Source organism: Lithobates pipiens, unplaced genomic scaffold (assembly GCF_037356315.1).
Source record: "Lithobates pipiens isolate NorthernLeopardFrog02 unplaced genomic scaffold, aLitPip1_a1.2 Scaffold_27, whole genome shotgun sequence".
Lineage (NCBI taxonomy): Eukaryota > Metazoa > Chordata > Amphibia > Anura > Ranidae > Lithobates > Lithobates pipiens.
This window is the reverse complement of record NW_027507788.1, coordinates 97,192,857-97,214,797: the sequence shown is the minus strand read 5'-3', so window position 1 is coordinate 97,214,797 and position 21,941 is coordinate 97,192,857. Positions and strand designations below refer to the sequence as shown.

The 21,941-nt window shown below is 39.0% G+C and overlaps 1 protein-coding gene across 2 annotated transcripts in view; it reads left to right on the top strand.

Moving 5' to 3' along the window:
* Positions 1-21,941, top strand: part of LOC143934021 (cell adhesion molecule CEACAM1-like) — a 98,151-nt gene that overhangs the window by 69,528 nt on the left and 6,682 nt on the right. Inside the window, exons 8-11 of one of the 2 annotated variants that reach the window (XM_077457254.1) lie at positions 2,793-2,817; positions 7,411-7,436; positions 17,548-17,589; positions 21,556-21,593. In XM_077457254.1, the coding sequence (XP_077313380.1) occupies positions 2,793-2,817; positions 7,411-7,436; positions 17,548-17,589; positions 21,556-21,593 (131 nt within the window). The remainder of the gene's footprint in view (positions 1-2,792; positions 2,818-7,410; positions 7,437-17,547; positions 17,590-21,555; positions 21,594-21,941) is intronic. The other variant, XR_013263192.1, reaches the window with a different exon arrangement.

Here is a 21,941-nt window from a genome sequence, read left to right as displayed (position 1 = left end):
TTAATGTGCATAATGTCTTGGACCTGTAGTTTACATGCTCACATCCTTTTCCAGCTAGAAAAGCCTATTCAGTGCTCCTACACTGTGATTTAAGTCCATTGTGCTGCAGGGGTTTTGGATACTGACTTTCCCTGACTTAACGACTAAGCTTCACTCACTGCCACCCCTCTGTCCATTGAGAGTGCAATGAAGGAGTTTTACTGGACAGTAAAATGGAAGATGGTGGGGCAGTGAATCTAAATCAGAGTGGGGGTAGAGACAAAGCTTTTCTAATTTGAAATGTCCTACATGAGATTCTATAAGATGCCTGCTATTACCATTTAAAGTTTGTGTTCACTTTAAAGGCTTACAGTATTTACAAAGCATGAGAAAAACCCAACAAAACAAGTCTGAATTAAGTGTACTATAATTCAATCAACAAATATTAATTCTTATTAGTTGCTATGTTTTTTTTTTTTGTCTGTTTTGTTTTATATTTACAAATAGTTGCTTCACTTTGTACTATTACATATTTTTGTTGGAGTTTGTGCTTTGTAGTATTGTTATAATATAGTCTCTTTCAATGGTGTATTTGTATGTGCTGTACCATCTATGCTTGGCTGTTTACCTTCTCCTTCCAACCCTTGTGCAGTTTGCACACTTGCTGCTAATTTACTTTTATTCTACTATTTCTCTGAGTCCCCTGTTCAAACCACTGCATGTACAGTATCTCGCAAAAGTGAGTACACCCCTCACATTTTTGTAAATATTGTATTGTATCTTTTCATGTGACAACACTGAAGAAATTACACTTTGCTACAATGTAAAGTAGTGAGTGTACAGCTTGTATAACAGTGTACATTTTACTGTCCCCTCAAAATAACTCAAAGCACAGCCATTAAAGTCTAAACTGCCGGAAACAAAAGGGAGTCCACCCCAAGGGAATGTCCAAATTAGGCCCAAAGTGTATTTTGTGTGGCCATCATTATTTTCCAGAACCCTCATTGGCATGAATTAATGTTTTAAAACAAATGAAGTGTAATATTCTGCAAAAGAATGACTATATTTACTTATCATTTACATATTAACTTAGCCTTTGTAGATTCACCTTGAGGTTGGGCTTCCCAGAGATGGATTAAGGTCCGAAAGCAAGAAGCCGCTCACCTTCCCCCCCAACCATAAATGAAGCGAGGCATTTGTAGGCAGGGGTATGAAGGTTGTACCTAGTCCCAACGTACATCCACCAGGCCCAAGATTACTGTCTTTGTTGCATATGTTAACTGTTCAAGGTATCCTGCAATTTCAGGACCCTTAAAAATAAATATATATAAAATAGTATTAACACACTACTCCCTTGAAAGATTTTTGGTGCTGGACTTGCTAACAAAGGAGAAACCAATCACAGCATATCTTAACGTACTTCAGCCAAAACCTTTTACTTTCTTGGAAAATAAGATGATGAATACTGCCATGGACCACTTCTTCCTCTGTAAAGTTATATTCTCACTTCTTTGTTGCCACTCATCATCAGTGCATAAGGCAACCACCCCTTGATGTACACATGATAGCAAGCAAAGACAGCATAGAAAATCCATTAAGATAAATTGGATTATTGAAGGTATTTCACAATAGCAGATCTCCACAATGAATTCCTGAAGGTGTGAATGCATTTGTAGCCAATATTCTGTATAAAGCCAGTCAGAGATGGATCGAACCCCACTGGTTCAGGAGGGACTTGGGTACATCGATTGACCTGGGTACATCCAGCATGTCGCATTTTTGGCATGTTACTATTGACAGCCGCTAGCATTAATCACTGTGTTCTCCTTTTCATGTCAAGTCATTTTCTTTCTCCCAAACTATGGTTGCAAGAAAATTGCATAATCTGTGGCCTGCTTTACAAGACTAACAAAGAGTTAGTCCTCTGTAATAACTGATATAAGGGATTGTACGTTTTAATCTAGAACACTTAATCCTTCTCAAAACAGATATATTAGGGGTCTTCAAACTGTCTAAGCAAAGGGCCATTTTACTGGCTTTCAGACTTTAGAGCGTTGAACTGTGACTAGTGGGAGCAGAAAATACCCTGGCATCAGTGGGCATAAATAATGCCTCATCACTGGTATGAATGGAAGGAATAGTGCTCCATTGTTGGTATCAGTGGCCAAAATAGTGCCCCATTAATGGTGTCAGTTGGTGAAATCATGCCCCAAGGGCCAAATAAAGGCAGGCCAAGGGCCACATTGGGCCCCTGGGCTGCAGCTTGGAGACCACTGATCTATATGCATATTATAATTTCACCTAAAAAAAAGTAAAGCAGGGGACCAGATCTTGTGTTTTTCATTTTTTTGTTGTTGTTTTTTTTTTTTTGATTTGTTTTTTAATACAGCAAATCTTAATTCCGCTTTAAATTTAGAAAAAGGTGCGCTATAGTGATTTATAGACATAAAAATATTATTACCTGCCCTATAGGAAATCTTCTTGGGGCTTTGTTATGAAAAGTAACATATAAAAAATAAGTCTTATAGATCACAGCCAATTAGTTTCCAACTATTCTGGTTTAAATATGAAACAAGGATGATTACTGGTTGCTGGAGATAATAAGTATTATGTCAGAACACTTTTCATATGTCCGCTGCTGCATGTCTACTCCCAGTTTTAGATGTGAAGCATACATTTCTAAATTGTGCACAGGCAGAAATAAGATTTGTGCAAATATTTATCTTGGCATTTGGGCTGTTGGTCATCTGTAATTCTGAACATTCTTTACTTCCTTATCCTCTCGCCAACTAAAACCTTTCTATATCCTGCAGAAAAGAGCAATGGAGATAACAAAAGGTAAGTCACATATGAACAAATAGGCTTGTTTCTCTTAAAAGTGGGGTCACATTGCTTTAATAGAGTCTCTGCTTTGCAAAAGCTTTTGCCTACCTCCTTGAGCTGGGGCTTTAGTTCTGGTGGAAACCTAGTCTGAGCACATGGAACACTTAACATTGCCCTCATGTACCGAGTTGTCACATGGAGAGTGGGGAAGTGAGTATATAGTCCTATACATGTTTGGACTGTCTCAAAATATCCAAAACTTACACCAGAATATAGGTGGATCTGGTATAAGTAATGTACAGTTTAAAAAGTGGAATGTCCATAATTCAAGGGTCATTTAATTATGAACAAATATATTGGCTCTGTATAGATTCTAGCAAGCTGTATTACGTTTACATTTTTATTTATGTCTGGAGAGATATTTAGAGGGGACCCTACCCTCCATGCTCAGTTTTATATTCATCTTATGAAAGAATAAAGGAGAGACTTCAATGGTAGAAGGAGTTGTGAACTTTCACGGGGAAACCTTGAGGGATATAAAACCATTGTTTATCCCTTTTGGTTGACGTAGCTGTGCTTAGATGCAATGCAATTCTTAAGATGATATATTTTTAATTTACCTTTTGTGCATAGAGACAGTTACATATTATCTGTAAGTTATATTGATAGTTTTATATTTAGTTTTTTTTTTAAGAGCAAACATTTATTAAAGGAAAAAAAAACAAAAAGTATGTGAACTACCCTTTTAATGAAAAACAAAAGGCCTATTTGTTACATAGGAGGTGTGAACACTCACTGTCTGTCTTTTCAATGTTTATAATAATTTACAATTTTATATAGTAATTATTAATTTAATTCTAAGCAACAATGCCTTTTTGAGACTTTTTTTTAAACAATAAGAAGATCACAACTTCCATAATGTTAAAGTGTATAAAACAACTGTAGGAATGCTCATTTATCTACTTAATTCAGTTTATTTACGAGTAATTAACAATTTACTTGTGTTTTGAAATGTGTTGGATAGAGGGCTGTGGTATTAGAATCTCTGCCAGATTTTTTATTTATTTTTTGCTGCTTTTCACAATTTGGAGATTTTTCTTCAATTCCTGATTGAGTATCAGACCAAATTTTTTATTCTTATTGATTACTGAAGTGTTTCTGTCCCAGTGATTCCAGTTACTATCTGGTATTCTCAGTGACACTAGGATAGAAACTGATTGGAAATGTAAAGTCAAATCTCAAAAGGGCACACGCAGCAATTAAAAAAACAGCAGAGGCTCTAACCATTGCCTACCCTATCCAAACAAAAAAGTTCTAACTTGGTTTCCACTTTCAGAATTATTCCTGGTGTATTTCTCTCTTGCTGTACTGTTAGTCTGTTCGGGGTAAGTTCCAACCAAAATATACTTTAAAGCAGCTCTTCACCCTCAGTATGATATTGCCTCCTCTTCTCCCCTCGGCTGTGCAAATAGTTTTTCTTTATTACTTTTTTTTTTATGCAAAACTTCTGGCCTGGCCCCCCCTCATGCACATCACTTGCCTAGACAAATGATGTGCACGTTGCCTGCTGCACTTCCTCAGATATGTACATCATATATCCCAGGAGGCCTAGTCTTTCATTGAGAAAGGAGGAGTGAGGCGCATCATTGGGAGATCGGCTGGCTGAACCCAGAAGAGCCGGAAGCTTCCTGATGACTTCATGTAAGAAAAAGGTGGCATGCACCAAGTGGGGGGCAGAAGAGAAGTGGATCAAAGCAGGGACAATGCTGGATCTACTGGGCGGTTGAGTACCTTAGCTGTGCAGGGCCTGGAACCAGGTAAGCAGAGGTTTAAAAAATAAAATTGGGAGGGAGAGGGTGAAGATCTGATTTAAGTAACATGCTTTTAATTCAATTTTAGAACCAGTACAGTAAAAGCGAATGACACTGGTTTTCAATTACAATTTTTTTTCCTTGTTTTTAATCAAATAAGGAAGTAGGTAGAGCTGAAAGTGTCCAATGTTCCATTATTTTTAACCCTAACTAAATTACACTTATAAAATGTATTTCATGATAAGAAATAGACCTTGGTTTCTAAAGCTGTTCTGAGTTTTCTGTGTATTCAAGGCTACTTCCTCTTTAGTTGCTTTGAGCTATACTGGCTTGCACAGAAGAGCATTACAAATTTATTGAAGTCTGACCGAAACCAGACAGTGATTTGTTTAGTGCCAGTCAGCACTTCTATTACATCCTCAAACTTGAGCTGAAGGTTGCTTTAAAACAAAGGTTGTTTAGACAAATCTGTTCGAAGCTACAGCTACGGCAATAAGAAAATGCAACCTTTGCTAACAAGAGTTTTTAGCTTTACCTCAAGAGCTATATCAACAGATTTCATTTTAACTAAATATTGTCCAACAAAATATATATCACTCACAGGTGATAAAGTAGAGTTACTTGAACGCATAATGAGATAGATATATATATATATATATATATATATATATATATACACAAAAAAAAGGTATATTTACTTAAAATTTAACCCAAAAACGTAATTTCATTAAATCTAATATATATATATATATATATATATATATATATATATATATATATATATACACACACACACACACACACACACACACACACACACACACACACACACACACACCGTATATACGCCGAGTTTTTCAGCACATTTTTTAAGCTGAAAACCCCCCACTGGGCTTATACTCGAGTGAGGGTTCAGCCTCACTGTGCTCGTCTGCAGCTGTACCTTTGCATGACACAGCAGGAGACACCCACTGTTTTAGTTATCGGTCTGTTCGGCATTGTAACAAAGCCCCTCCCCCTTCTCGTCCGTGATAAACAGAACACTGATTCAGTTTCCCAGCACTGTATCAGTGTTCCGTCTATCACAGACGAGGACGAGGCGGGGCTTTGTTACAGTGGACGGCCACCGAACAGGCTGCATGACACACCGGGAGACACCCCCTGTTTTGGTTATCAAAGGTATGCAGATTGGCATAGTGAGGCTGCAGATGGGCATTGTTTACCCAGTAGCTGCTGCATTTGCCACACTAGACTTACACTCAAGTCAATACGTTTTCCCAGTTTTTTGTGGTAAACTTAGGTGCCTCGGCTTATATTTGGTCAGCCTATACACAAGTATATACGGTAATAGTACAATAATAAATAACAAAGATAAAATGGTTTTATTGTTGAACTGATCACAAAATCACCAAATCTAATATATATATATATATATATATATATATATATATATATATAACACACAGTATTGTTTTGGACAGGTGTGAAAAAATGAATTAAGAATGCTTTCAGAAATAGAAGCGTTAATAGTCTATTTTTATCACTTACCAAAATGGAAAGTATATGAACAGAATAGAGATCCAAATCAACTCAATATTTGGTGTGACCCCCTGAATATACGATGAAGTGTTTAAATTAGTATGTTTGCACAGGATGCCTTCACCCCGCTTTCAGCATTCTATAAAAATACAAATTGCTTCATAATGATTGATGGCTCTATTCATATCATGCGTCTGTTTATTTTAAAGCAGACGTATAGAAGATGTTATTATATATTTTTTTTTTTTTTATGTTTAGGAGAATAAACATATTTGTATTTTTTTTAGTCAGGTCAATATACGATGTTGCATATATACATTTTCAGTCAAACTGTATGTTCCTTTTAAAATGTTTCTCTGCTAATCTTAGCTGTTGTGATGACAAAAATGTCCATTTCTTAAAGAACTCAACAGCTCAAGCTGAATGATAAAGAACACTGACCCCATCCCCTTCCTACTCTCTCCTACTCTCTCTTCCTGCTCTCTTCAAATGTATTAAAATTAGAATTTTCAATTAGAGAGAGATGGTCTGGAAGAAAACAGCATCTGCTGTACTTATTCTGCAGAATAAGTATAGCTCCGTAATAGCAGTAGTGAAAATGCCAGTTTAAAATCTTTGTAACTTAAAGTGATACTAAATTCTCGTATCTTTTTTTGTTTTGGTTAAAAATAACAAACATGTTATACTGACTTGCTCTGTGTAATGGTTTGCACAGAGCATCCCCGATCCTCCTGTCCCTCGCTGGCACTCCTGGCCCCTCCCTTTGCTGAGTGCTTCAGCAGCAAGCAGCTTGCTATGGGGGCACCTGAGCCGAGCCACAGCTCCCTGTGTCCATTCAGACACAGAGCCATGGTTTGCCCCCCCCTCTCTCTCCTCGTTGGCTAGGAGAGTCCCAGGCAGCCGAAGCACTCATGCAACATTGCTGGATCGAGATGAGGCTCAGGTACAGTAAGTATTAGGGCTCTGAGGTTGGCTGCTACTCACAGGTTTTTATCCTAATGCATTTGCATTAAGTAAAAAAAAAACTGCCTCGTGAATAACTTTAAGATGAAAACAACACTGATCCAAGACCTATTTTTTTTTCCCTTTAAAATCTCATGACAACTCATACTCTGGGGGGTGAACGCATCACTTGCAAACTAAGGTTTTTTTTTTTTTCCAATGATATCTTTCCAAAAAAATAACCTGTATTCATTTATGTACTAGCGTTGTGAACTAGCAGCATGTCTCAATTGAATATCAATTATTTCCTCTACAGAATAAGTGAACCCGATGACCAGCTAGGTAAAGTAAACATTTTACTTTATATATTATGTACTACCACCATAATGTTTATGCTGTTTATTCGCAGTCCCATGGACCTCACATGAACTTCATGGACCTCTACAAACTTCCCCAAAGTCCTCTGGATTTTTAAAGTATTTAAAGATTAATAAAAATGAGCTTCTATATTGACGTAACAATTGTTCCATACCCCACAACGCCATAGCCACACTATTCTATGCATGCCAAAAACTATTATGCCAATTATTTTATTCAAAGGACACAGTCAAGGACAATCATCTGGGCAAACACAGTTTGTTTTCTTAGAACACATTGCATGAGTACATTATATATGAGAATGTTTTCTTACATCTAAAGAGCAACAAAACATTTTGCTAAACTGAGACGTCATTTTGTGTGCTAGGTGCTAAAGAACAACTTCTTGGTGCTCTATTGGTGTCTGTGTGATGCCCTTTAAGCGTGTCCCAAACCGGTCCCCATCCATTTTCAAATGATAAACTAGCCACATTTGGGTCCCCTTAATTCGGGTCCAAAGGGCCAAGAGACAAGGAAGTGTAGAGAAAAAAAAAAAGAAAAAAGAATAGTTAGAAGATATAAAGAGGAAAAGAGAAGGAGGAAGGATGAGTCAAAGAAAGGGGATTGAGGAGGAGGGGGAGGAGGGGATTGAGGGGGGAAGGAGGGTATTGAGGAGGGGGAGGAGGGGAGGAGGAGTGGGGTGAAGGAGGAGTGGGGAGAAGGAGGAGTGGGGAGGAGGAGGGGGTGGGTGTCTGGGGGGATAAGCTTGTGAGAACCATCAACATGAGGGGACAAGTCAAACAGGCATCTGTATGTTCAGAGGCCAAAGGGTCAGCGGTTCGTCATTTAGTCAGTAGGGTGACTTTCAAGCATTGGAGTCGCTGTCAAGGAGGGCTCTTTCTTCATCTGAAAAGATAAAGACGTTCCATGACGACCAGGTCTTGGAGAATTGTTCTTGCTGGTGTCGCGCTCTAAGTACCAGGTCTTCCAACCTACTTATTTCTTTTACTTTTTGGATCCACATTCCTACTGTCGGAGGTTGTGGAGATTTCCACCTAAAAGGGATGCAGGCTTTAGCAGCATCCAGAAGGTGCAGGATAGACTTTTTGTAAATCTTCCTTGGAATATTAGGGGCGTGTAAGAGGAAGTATGCATTTTTGGAGGGTGCGTTGGACTTCCGTCCAAAAAAGTGTTACAAATTTTTTGGTCCTGTCCAAAATTGCAAGATAGTGCCCTTGTCTTCCCTGCATCTCCAGCATTGATCCAAGGTATCTGGGAAAATTTTCTTCAATTTCGCTGGTGTTCTGTACCATCTGGTTAGGATCTTAAAGTTGGTCTCTTGTGTTTTCGCGCAAATAGAGGATTTATGTAAACCCAAGAATGTGTTGTTGCTGTGTTGCACTGAAATTTACCTAGGTCCCCTTCCCACTTTTGTATGCAATTCAACACATGAGGTTCTTCCGGGGTAATTAATAAGTCACAGTTGGCTGAAAGTGTGTGGGGCATTGCCCCCGTCTCTGAGCAGAATTCCTCGAAGGTAGTAAGAGCTCTGGCAAACCTCCCCGGGGACGGGAGGGTTCAGAAGAAATTGGAAGCTGTAGAGCATTCCAAAAACCCAGCCGAAAGGAACCAGACTGGTCCACCAGCTCCGAGATTGTCGGCCATGCTCTTCCCCTCAAGAATTTGGATACCTGTGTAAGGCCCAAGTCCCTCAGATCTCGGAAACTGGAACTGTCAATTGCCAGAGGGAAGAGAGGGTTTCCCAAAATTGGGTACAGGGGTGATGCCTCTGAGGATATGTTGGGGGATGAGAGAAGGGCCACACATATCTTGGCTGTAATGCCTATTAGGGGGTGGTTCTTCATATCCCGTATGAGGGAGGTGTAACACCACTGGGTTCTACTAAGTGAAATGTCCGATTGGGCCTGCTCAATACGCACCCATAGTGCATGGTCGGAATTTCTGACAACAAGCTCCGATCGCACATTTTCCATTGGAAAGTCCAATTGTGTGTACAGGGCATTAGGACTAAACACCACAACTAAGATGTCGTATGAGATTCCAGTCTTGCAACGTGCTCTCTATGCTTACTTTTGTTCTCAGGGAAGGCTTTAATTATAGAAAATCACTAACAATACGCTTTATCATATGCAGGCTTCTGTAGTGTGGTAGTTGGTCTCCAAGAAAATGTTATATTTTCAGTTTGCCCAACAACACATTGTTACTGCCAGAATCCTGGCACAAACCTACATAAAACACCAGAAAATATTTAAAACCTCTGACCTAGACGGACTCCCCATAAAAAAAAATCCATATACATCTTGAATTATACAAAGAGTTTATATGTTTTCTGACTCTGCTCCCCAGTACTTTAGTAAGCAGATTTCATCATGCCATTTGCATGCAACCCAATATTAAAGGCAAAAAAAGTGTATCCACCACAAAAAGGTTTGCTGGGGAGAAAAGTTTGCAGTAAACTCAAAATGATCTTGTAATCCACTTCATAAAATTGTCAAAGCTTTGACTTGTTTAAATTCAGCAAGAAATTCTATTGCCAACCAAATTCTGTATCCAGAGCTACAGCTAGGAACCTTCCGTGTTGAAAAGGAGTTTTTGAAGCTTTGTGGTAATTTTGATAACCTGCATAAAATGCATGAGAGCATGTGGAGGTATTTGACCATGTTCTAGATTCATCTATTAGTATACAATTTTATGCAATCTGATTTGTACACAGACAATATAAAAGTGGAAGATATTACACATAAGGGACTAGGAAGCAGCATCGTAATAAATACACCATTCAGTAAGGTTTTGCAGGATTGTCAAGACCTTCTAAGTGCAGATAGAACAACAACTTACTCCTATACCTTTGTGAAGTGGGAATTTGCAGCAGCACACAACTACCTTGACAGTGAATGATCGGGACAGTAACTTGGACTATTCACGGATCTGTGACCACTTCTTGTACTACCGGTAATTTATGACTGAGACCAACTTGCTAACATTTCTTCCCTACCAACAATCTGCTGTTTGTTTAACCATCAGAATTTTTCAATATCAATAATTTGCAGCAAAGCCATGCACTATTTCTTTTGAAGAGAGACGATGTTCAGTGGGTTTATGTGAATGTATGGCATGTAGAAGTAGTCCTTGCACCATATATGGATTTCTGGCTAGTTAAAGAGTATGGGCAATTACATCCTTGAAGTTTGTGATATACTATTAAACACAACTGATACTATACTAGAGTCTGATATATCTGTGTTGATGACAGGGAAATGTGGTGGTGTGTTTCCCTCACAAAAAACTATTTGTTCACAATCTGCTATAAAACTGTCAGGGAAATGGCTGTAGGAGAACTGGCAATAGTGGCAGTACTGATAAAGGTCATATTGCCATACGCACTAGTGCAATAAGTGTGAACGGGTGCACACAGATCCGCAACAGTGCTAACATGCGCAAAAGCGCCAATTGGCGTACGCACAATGTGACAGATACAGCCACTTACTGGCCTATATAAGACTGCTGCTGAGCCCATCACATTGCTGGATGGTTGTCAGCCTTCCCGTGTTCCTGAGCCTCTGTGCAAGTTCTACTGGGATTTCCTGTTGTGGCCTGGCTTGTTCCAGACCTGTTTCATCTGCTCTCCTGGTTTGGCCCCCTGGCTTGCTTTACCGACTTTGCTGTTATCTCCAGTGTTTGATCCCGGCTTGCATCACGGACTGTGCTACTTGTTCCTGACCTGCCTTCCTGTATTGGACCTTGGCTTAATCTTGTTACTGCTACCTGCTTCTTCCTCCTGTCAGATCTACAGTGTTTGACTCCAGGCCTGGCTTCCACTACCGTTTCCTGCCTCCACACACCTTTGCCAAGTGTTATGGAGGACTCCTAGAGACTTTGTCCCAGCCGTGCATCCTGCATTATCCAGTATACTTTAGGTGACCACCGACTCTACCCTCCTGTATCCATCTGGCAACCTGTGCTTCTTTGGGCACTACACCTTCTGTACCATCTTCAGGGGTGTACTGCACTTAGCCTCAAGGGGAGCCCTCTCAGCACTTCAGCCTCCAACCAGTTACGTGACAACAGCCAACAGGAAAGGATCTCAAATGTAGTTTTGGATACAGAATATAGTTAAGGGCTTGTGGCGAAGAAAAGCCACTTTTTTAGTAGTGACCTGAACAAAGATGCAGTGTTGTCTAGGGCAATATTTTTCAACTCCAGCCCTCAAGTACCCCCAACAGGTCATGTTTTCAGGATTTCTCTTAGATGAAACTGCTGTGGTAATTACTAAGGCAGTGGAACTGATCAAATCACCTGTGCAAAATAATGAAAAAAAAAGAAAACATGACCTGTTGGGGGTACTTGAGGACTGGAGTTGAGAAATATTGGTCTAGGGAACAACACACACAGCTGTGTAAAGATCAGTAATACAGTGAGAAGTTGAGAGCCGTAAAATAAAAATAGAAAATGTTATGTTTCAGTGCAGTAATTTACACACACATACATGTATATCCAGTTCAGCTCTTTGGATGTACTATGCACATCCAAAGAATTAACCTTTAATCACAAGCTGAAAGCCGCAGTAGCTGCCATCAGTTTGTGTGGGTTTTATTTAGCCGTCTCATGGCATCAAAGTGAAAAGTGGTACGGCAGCTTCATAGCTGCCAATCACTTTCACAGAGCTGACTTTCCCCATGATTCCTGGGCTGTCCCGTTCTTAACAGAGGCCGGAAACACAACCATCGGTTTCAGATGCACCATTTCCTGGCCAATACAGTCAGAGGACACATCTAACCAAGCCGATCTGTGCTTGGTTAGATGGTGAGAAATGCAGGCGAGACATTGGGGTCTATTAGACCCTTAATGTCTCTATAAAGAGTACCTGTCACCTGTCCAATGATTAAAGAGGAGATTATATATATATATATATATATATATATATATATATATATATATTTTCCCTTTTTAGATGTACACATTTTTGAATATAAAAATCAAATAAGTGATGTTGCGCTCCCTTAAAATAAATAAACAACTCTAAAGTGCCTAGTGCTTACTATTAGTTGCATACAAAATTGCATACAAGATTGCATATACCAATAATGTGAACCCAGCTATCGTGACCAAACGTAGTCCATGAATAAAGTGTCAGGTGCTGAAAATTACACTAGACATATCGTATTTACACAATATAAAAGTGTCCAGTGCTTCATAAAAATCACATAAATCTAAAGTGCCTAATGCTCACTATTAATTACATACACAGTTGCATATGACTACGCAATAATGTGAACTCATCTACCGTGACCAAAAGTAATCCGTGAATAAAGTGTCAGGTGCTGAAAGTTACACTAGAACATATAACATTTGCACAATATAAGAGTGTCCAGTGTTTCATAGATTCAAAAATCGCATACACCAGTGGAAATATGTAGTGCAAACGAACTTGTTCCTCAGAAAAAAACAATTACCGAGGCAAACTGTATTGGTAATGGCATATATGTGAATCACACAGTGCAATTAAAATATATAAAAATAAAATAAGAAAACACAAAGTCTCTTAAAACAGCATATATAGAGTTCCACGTGCTTCGTACAGTGCTTCTCCAGGTATAAGGTGCCAAACAAAACAATGTTTACACACTCGTGTGCCTCTTCAGTGTTCCACACACATCAAGTGAAATGGCCCCTTACCTTACTGCTGTAAGGCAAACAGCAGAAAACAAGGATCTCAGGCTATCCAGGTGGTGTACCCCTACTCCTGGATTATGGATATTATCCCCACATCAGTTATTGAAATGACAGGATCTCATAAAGACAAGAAAGGGGAGGGCTCCAATGGTGAAGTACATAAACACTTTTTATTATAACTAAAACCAGAACAGTGGAGAGGTACTCACAAACGACAAACAGGTAATTCACAGAAACACAGCCGAGCGTTCCGTACGTATCTCGGACGCTACTTCCGGTATCCTGATTCCTCCTATTCCGACGCGTATCGTCTAGTGTAACTTTCAGCACCTGGTACTTTATTCACGGATTACTTTTGGTCACGGTAGATGAGTTCACATTATTGTGTAGTCATATGCAACTGTGTATGTAATTAATAGTAAGCATTAGGCACTTTAGATTTATGTGATTTTTATGAAGCACTGGACACTTTTATATTGTGTAAATACTATATGTCTAGTGTAATTTTCAGCACCTGACACTTTATTCACGGACTACGTTTGGTCACGATAGCTGGGTTCACATTATTGGTATATGCAATCTTGTATGCAATTTTGTATGCAACTAATAGTAAGCACTAGGCAGTTTAGAGTTGTTTATTTATTTTAAGGGAGCGCAACATCACTTATTTGATTTTTGTCACACGTTTTTCAGTGGTAGGGTTTATACCTCTGTCGGTGTTTTGCTGCAACCCACCCCTAGTATTTAGTGAGATTTGTATATGATTGCGCGGGGATATCCCAATTTTATACATTTTTTTTATATATACACTTCATAATTTTACTGTATATATAAACAAAAAAAAGTTCAGAATGGATTAACCTGATTTACATTGGACCCTATGGTAAAATTTTCCTCGGTTCACAACCAATTCAATTTGCGACCAGAGCAATTTCACGGATGAAGTTCAACTTTAAAAAAAAAAAAAAAAAGTTGTAATAACATTTAAAAAAAAAACTTGTAACCCCCGTTGCCTCGCACACCTACTCAAACACAAACCCAAGGTGCGCATTTGCATATAAACCGGGATGGCATCACAAATGTAACATATTGCCACCAACTTCAGAGTGAGAACAATAATTCTAGCACATGAGCTCCTAGTTAACTTTAAAGTGATGAGCTGTAAACGCTTTTAAAGTGTCACCTATGGAGATTTTAGTCACCATAGTTTTTGGCAATATCGCGGATGCGCACAATTATAAGACATGGAATTTTTGGTAACTATTTACTCAATGCAACCTCATCTTTTATTTTTTCACCAAATGGGAATTATAGTATGTGTTTCGGTGCTAAAATTAATTTTATTATATTTTTCCTGAACATTTGCATTTAATAAACAGTTGTGTAAATATCATGTAACATAAAAATTAACAATAATAAACTTTTTATTCTAAAGGGCCTAACCTTTCAGAAAATATATAATGTTCTACGGTTTAAGTACTTTTTTTGAAAACAAATTAAGATTCTGTCATGTATGCCAAAAAAAAAGAATTGCAACACTGGCAACTAAGAAAGGATAAAGGATCATTTCACGCATACACACATTCGCGCTTAGACGCAAGTCTTTATATGTAGGATCCTGCTAGGCGAAAGATCCTTAATAAAATTAACATACGTAATTTATTACATCCATGTGCAAATGGAAATTTCTTGCTAAACATGAACAATTCAAAGCTTTCAAATTGTCTGAAGCAGATTCATCTCATCTTCAACATATTACTGTAGCATTATTGTTGACAGTAATGGATCAAGGCCCATTGCTAAGCATAATTAGTTTTATCTGCATTTTCAGCAAGCCCAGGACTTTGATCTCAGCCCCATTTAATTATTTGCTGATAACTAATAGTTATAGATATAGAAACATTTTGTGCTGAAAGAAAGAAGTAAACATAAAACAACAGAAAGAATAATGAACACAGAAGCAGGGCCAACCCACTTACAAATTGGTAAATCAACATTTGATTTTGAAGTTCATTTTTATGAGCTCTTCATTGGTAGGAATTATCATTCTCTCATGTTTCTTACAATATTTAAAACAGAAAAAAAAAATTGTTTACAGTGGTAGGCTGAATACTAAGATATTGGCTAAACCATTTGCTAGAAACCTATATGTTAAAGTGGAAACTGAAGTCTTGCTAGATCAGTTCAGGCTGGCCCCTTTTGCAGGTATACTAATACTATGATGTTTAAAATCCAGTAATATGGCTGTTTCACCCTGCTCTGCACATGCTCAGTTGCGCTCCATTTTTAAGCAATGATGAGTTTGTAGAGGCCAATCTGCTGACAACCTTGAAGTGGAATTAAACCCTCCTATCCTTTAAAGCCAAGGAAGCTGCTTCAGTTCGATCTGCAACTGCCATGGTGCTGCACATGTGATCAGTTATGACACCGGCCATTGGATGGTTTGACAGTTTGGTTGAGGACACACGAAAATGTGTCAGTTAGCAATTCCAGGGATTTAACTGTTTTTTTAAACCCTAAAATCAATGGGTTTAGTTCTACTTTTTGATTTACTGTTGTTTAGGGCAGGGATATGCTATTAGTGGACCTCCAGCTGTGGCAGAACTACAAGTCCCATGAGGCATAGCAAGATTCTGACAGCCACAAGAATGACATCCAGAGGCATGATGGGACTTGTAGTTTTGCAACAGCGGGAGGTCGGCTATTTGCATATCCCTGGTTTAGGGGCTCCAGGCTACAACAAAATGGCAGCCTCCGGCAAGAAGAAACAGGCAATTTACAGCCCACACTTCTTTTGGTAGCATAATAATTAAAGTGGAATGCATGTTCCTTGCTAAAGAACATTATTATTATATATATATTATCAAGTTATTGTGGGTGAAAATTAGCTTTAAAGTTCATGTTTTTTTTAAAAAAAACTTTATCAGGGAGCTTAATGTGCATTTTCAAAACCAAACAAATGCTTCCTCACCACTTTGTGAGAAATTATGTGCCAAGCCAAAGTTAATTCCACCTTCAGCAGGTACAAAGTTAAACCATATAGCATAAAACATTGCACATCTTATTCATTTTGAAGGCTTCCTATATTTAGATCTTGGGCCACAATGGACAACAGACGCTCTTCTGAAGCCAACATATTTAACCCCCCTGGCGGTATTCCCGAGTCTGGCTCGGGGTGGAATTTTCATACCAAAAGCGGTATCCCCGAGCCAGACTCGGGACTGCATCGCTGCATCCAGGAGGAGGTTTACTCACCTTCTCCCTCGGATCCAGCGTTGTCTCCCCGCTGTACGAGCGAGCCGTGTCTCGCTCGATGCATCACATCGCTGATCTCCGTGCCCTGCGAGCGTTGCGACGCACGGGGACGGAGATCGGCGCCAAATTCAAAAAGTGAAACAAACAGTAAACATACAGTATAATGTAATCTTACAGATTACATTGCTGTATGTAAATATTTCACATCCCCGTTGTCCCTAGTGGTCTGCCCAGTGTCCTGCATGCAGTTTTATGTAATAAAATCTGTTCTTTATGCCTGGAAACTGGAGAATGTCCATAGCAACCAAAACTGTCCCTTTACATCAAAAATGGTTTTAGACCAGCTAGAAAACAGCGATAATAAATTGTAATCACTTGCAGAATTGAGCGATAGAGATTTGTGGGGAGATCCGTCATCAAATACTGAAAAGTAATGACAGTGACAATTCTGCAACTGAGCAAATTTCAGTGTTTTTGATTTGATTACATTATTGAATAATTTTTATTATTGTTATATTATTATTTGGTACAATTATTTATAATTATTTATTATATTATAATTTAGGATTTCATTTTTCAAACTTTATTATACCCGGGATGTCTGCTAGACTCTGGTTTGGACAGATTTAAGTGAGTTATTCCTAAGAATTGCAGGACTACAATATAAAACGCCAAATTTTCATGCAAAATAATGGTACCGCTTTTAGCATCTAAAATCCGAAATAATCGTACCGCCAGGGAGGTTAAGGAGTCTTTGTAATATTTCGCAAGTTCGAATCTAAAATAAACAACCTTTTGCAGTTTTTGAAAACAGAGTCAAATGGAAGATATTTAGCCAGAGTAAGATCCTTTAGCATCCTAGGTGAAAAAGCCAAAGGTCCCCCTACCACAATTTCTATGAGCTGTGAGCTATTTCAACAGGATAGGTTAATGATCCTGGTCTTTTTTGCACCTGCCCACCTCCTGAAGCAACTAAGGCGGACACCCCCTCTACCTACCTTTCGGCCCAGCCCTAGGTGACATTGCTGGAAGGGTGAGGTCCAAAGCTGCTGTCTGTTGTCAGTATGTCTCATCCGTAATTTTTACCTTTAGGTGTTTATAATGTATGAATGACATTTTTAAATTCTACTGTTGCTTCTGATCACAGGTGTCTCTCCAACATATGCCACAGTCCAGAAACAGAATGGAGGTACGTTTTTTAACCACAGTAGCATGAGAAGGACACATTGGGTGAGGTATTGGTGCTGCATACTCCAAATAGTACAATATGGGAAAGTTCCCTCTGAGGGTTTTTTAGCAGCAAAATTAGTAATTATCAAGAGTAATTTAATTTTCAATAAAGTATTTATTTTTAACTGGCATGTAATATTCTCATGGCAGTTAAAATATGAGCTCTAGTAGGAGAACATAGAACCATTCCAAATGCAAAAAGTGCAAACACAAGATTATACACAGCATTCTCGAATGCTCCAGAGTACGTAACCAATATTCATTAGTCTGCTATTGCAAGTTTTATGCCTAAATTGACCAGGTTAAGTGTGAATAATATAACTTAATCAATTAATTATTTACAATAGATTTGCTGGTTCCTCCTTTGTTTATATACAGTCATAGATTCTCTATTTGATCCCGAATGTGGCATTAACTCCTATGTCCTGGATAATGTCTCCATTATCCCATTAAGGTAAACTCAAGCACTTACATTTCGATTTGATACACAGATAGCATTGGCGCATACCTATAGTCATTATTATGTCACACATTTTATGCCACTTACACATTCCTTTTTCTTCCCAGCACTCCTTTCCCTCTCCCCTCCCCTTTTTTCTTCACATACTTTTCTTGCCCACCACACACCACCACGGTTGTTTTGTCTTGTTTTGGTGTGTCCCTCTTTTTTCCTGCTACCACACACTTTCCCTCACACATTTGCCATTCACCCATTCCCCTTACAGCTTGTTTGCACATTTCGGTCATTTCTGTACCACTTTATTCTATCTTTACTTTTATTTTGTCTCTTCCTCTTTTCCCTACAACCTCTTTTTCCATTTTTCATCTCAAACTCACTACCTCACTTTCTTACTTTTCCCTTTCATTTTACACGCATTCACCTACACCTCTACACACTAATCCCATTTAGTTAATAGATATATAGAATATTTGGCCAATATAGCCATCTATTACCTTTTTGTTTAGTATTATTTGCTGTCTAGTATTATTACTATCATAGTACAGTGTGTGTGTATATATATATATATATATATATATACATACATACACACACATAGATAGACATACACATAAATCCCCACATTTCCCCAAATATACTAAATAACTATATTCCTGGGAATTTGCTGCAGGTGTGGACCACCCAACCTTGCACGCCCCCAGAGGGTGCTCAAACGTGTGACTTCTTGTAAGCCGTGCTCAGTGGAGTGGCGTTTATCCTCGGAGTACTGTGTGGCTGAGGAATACATGGTATCATTTTACTGCTTTTAAAGGAATCCTGGTTAGGAGATTTTCCCAAATACATATTTTATTGGTAACTATGTGTTATACTTATACTTTTACACAATTAACTCATTAACTATTTCTTAAAACTCAAAATGCTAAATGTAATTTCTCTACAGCAAACCAACCTTTTGAAGAAGATCTTGATTGTATGGGTCAAAACCCAACAGTCATTTTATATGTAATGCTGTGTATAATCTTGTGTTTGGACTTTTTGCATTTGGAATGGTTCTATATTCTACTATTAGAGCTCATATTTTAGCTGCCATGAGAATATTGCATGTCAATTTTCAATAAAGTATTTATTTTTAACTAAATTACTCTTGATAATTACAAATTTTGCTGCTAAAAATCCTTTCTAGGGGAACTTTCTCATATAGTTAAACTACTGATAAGGTAATTACTGTGGTTAAAGTGGATGTCAAAACCATATTTCAATAGATAAATCCACAGTGCATTCAATAATAAAACGTAACGTAAGTTCGACTCAAACATCGGGCGCTCTGTGAATACCGAACTTTATGGGGCATTCGCAGTAAATTCTAGCACTGCGGAACATCACATAATGCACTGCGAGATCGCACTGCATTGATGTCTGATGATTGGCAGGCACCTGACCTGCAGGCTTTGGCCAATCACAGCACGCTCTGTTGTGAGAGCCATGATTGGTCAAAGGCAGTGTGCCTTTAGTCAATCATGGCTCAAGGGGCTAAGTCCATCCCCCACACTATATAAGGCTGCTTACAAAGCGGCCGTACATAGTGTTATGAATGAGAGAACATTAGCTAGAGGCAGGCAGTTTAGTGTGTGTGTATATATGTCTATCTATACAGTGCAAGCTATATATATATATATATATATATATATATATATATATATATATATATATATATATATACCCCGAGTAGAAGCCCTCTGGGAGTCCTTCTTCCAGAGATCGCAGAGGGGAAGAGAGAGGATTGCCACCCGAATGATCAGAGCGCGAGGAACACAGCAATAACAGATTTCATCTCAATTGCTGTGTTCTCCTTCGCTCACTGTCACATACAGCCCATCCTCATGGTTCCCGGGACTTTGATAGACAGATAACCTGTGCAATACCGGGATGGGTGATCTGTCTATCAAAGTTCCCCAGCCAGGAGGAGGGGCTGAATGTGACGGCGAGTGGTGGAGAACACAGCAATTGAAATAAAGGCTGTTATCGCAGTGTTTCCTGATCATCTGATCTGAGCAGCAATCTTGTTCCTCTGTCCACCATGCAGCCTGCTTGTGCATGGGAAGAGAGGAAAGGCTGCATTGGTGGGCACATGTGAAGCAGCATTCATGGACACAGGTAGGATGCATTGTTGGGCACGGATACAGTTGTTAATATTTATTTTTATAACTTAATTCTGCATAAAGCATTTAAGTGTCATTTCATGAGGGTGTGTTTAGGGGTGGGGCAGGGTTGGGCGAGGCAACTGGTGGGGAGCCAGTTCTATGCCAGAATTAAGAAAAAAAACAGCATGGGTTCCCCCCTCCCAGTCCATACCAGGCCCTTCGGGTCTGGTATAGATTTTAAGGGGAACTCCATGCCAAAATAAAAATAAATACATTTTAAAAAACGGTGTGGGATCCCAACCAAAATACATACCAGACCCAGAGCAAGCGCCCCCCCCCCTCTTGAACCATACCATGCCACTTCCCCCCAAAGCACCTTGTCCCCGTGTTAATGGGGCCAAGAGCCTTGTCCCCACAACCTGGCCCGGTGGTTGTGGGGGCCTGGGGGTGTACCCATTCACCAGAAAAAGTGTCAAAAAGTAAAAACCACAATTGTTTTTGACAATTCCTTTAATAAAAAAGAAAAAAAAAGTGTCCCACAATGTCCATCCATCTTCAATCACTCCCCTTGATGAATCCGAAAAATATTTTTTAAAAAACCTCCACCTCGATGGGAGGCATCCTGCTGACTACTGTCTTATAGGTGATGTCATTCTCTTTCCTGCAACCACAGGTTGCAGGCAAGAAAATCGCTTGATTTATCCATCAACACAGATGCCGAGCTGTTGTGTTCTCTAGGGGAGCAGAGAGCCGTCCCGGCCAGGAGAATTAAGTGAGAATTAAGTGATTACTGCTAGCAGCTATAGCCACTGGCAATAATCTTGTGCTAGAAATATGGCATCCTGGTTGCACCCAAGTCATTTGATGGATTGACTTGGGTACAATCAGCCCACCCATACATAAAATGAATCTACAACAGTTCCTGCTGAACCAGCCGAGATTCAAACCATCTATGGCTGACTTAAGTGTCAAAGGACCAGAAGTATAGTAAGTAGTGATGGGCTGATGCGTGTTCAGATCGAACTCGCTAGGAAGCCGTCACTGCACACCATCAATCATAGGCAGTGAGGCATTTCCCGACCGGCAGCTGCACATACACACATTGCCTATGATTGGCGGTGTGCAGTGCCAGCTTTCTGGTGGGTTTGAGCCGAACGCGCCCGAGCCCATTCCTAGTAGTAATCAACAAACTTGTGTTCTACTGCCTTGTAGTTGTATTTAGCTTTTTCAGTTGGGTATTTACATCACACTTTGCATTGAGTGTATATAGGTCAAAAATTATATTGCAGGAGCAAACTCCTGATTATGTTTAACTGTATTTCAGGTGTAGCAGAAACATCTTTGACAAACAATGAACAAGAGGTAAATGTTGTAGTTACTACACCATCATGAATTTATAATGTGTACTGCTTATGTACAATACCTGTTCTTATGAGATTAGTAACCCATGATCATGCTACCCACAATCCTAAGGCAGTCCTTATAAATCAATACAGCCTAGAGCCAACTCGAGATGATGTTTTTCCTTTTTTTGCAGATTATTTGTTCTTGGTGCTGTTACTTTTTTATATAGACATTTTATTTGGTTTTTTTCATTAGGTGCTTAAGTTAGCTTTTAGTGTTTTATTGGGTGTTTAGGTTAGTGTAATCTTTTATTGGGTTTTCAAATTGGATTGGTGTTAGTGTTTTATTAGGTTTTTAGGCGATATT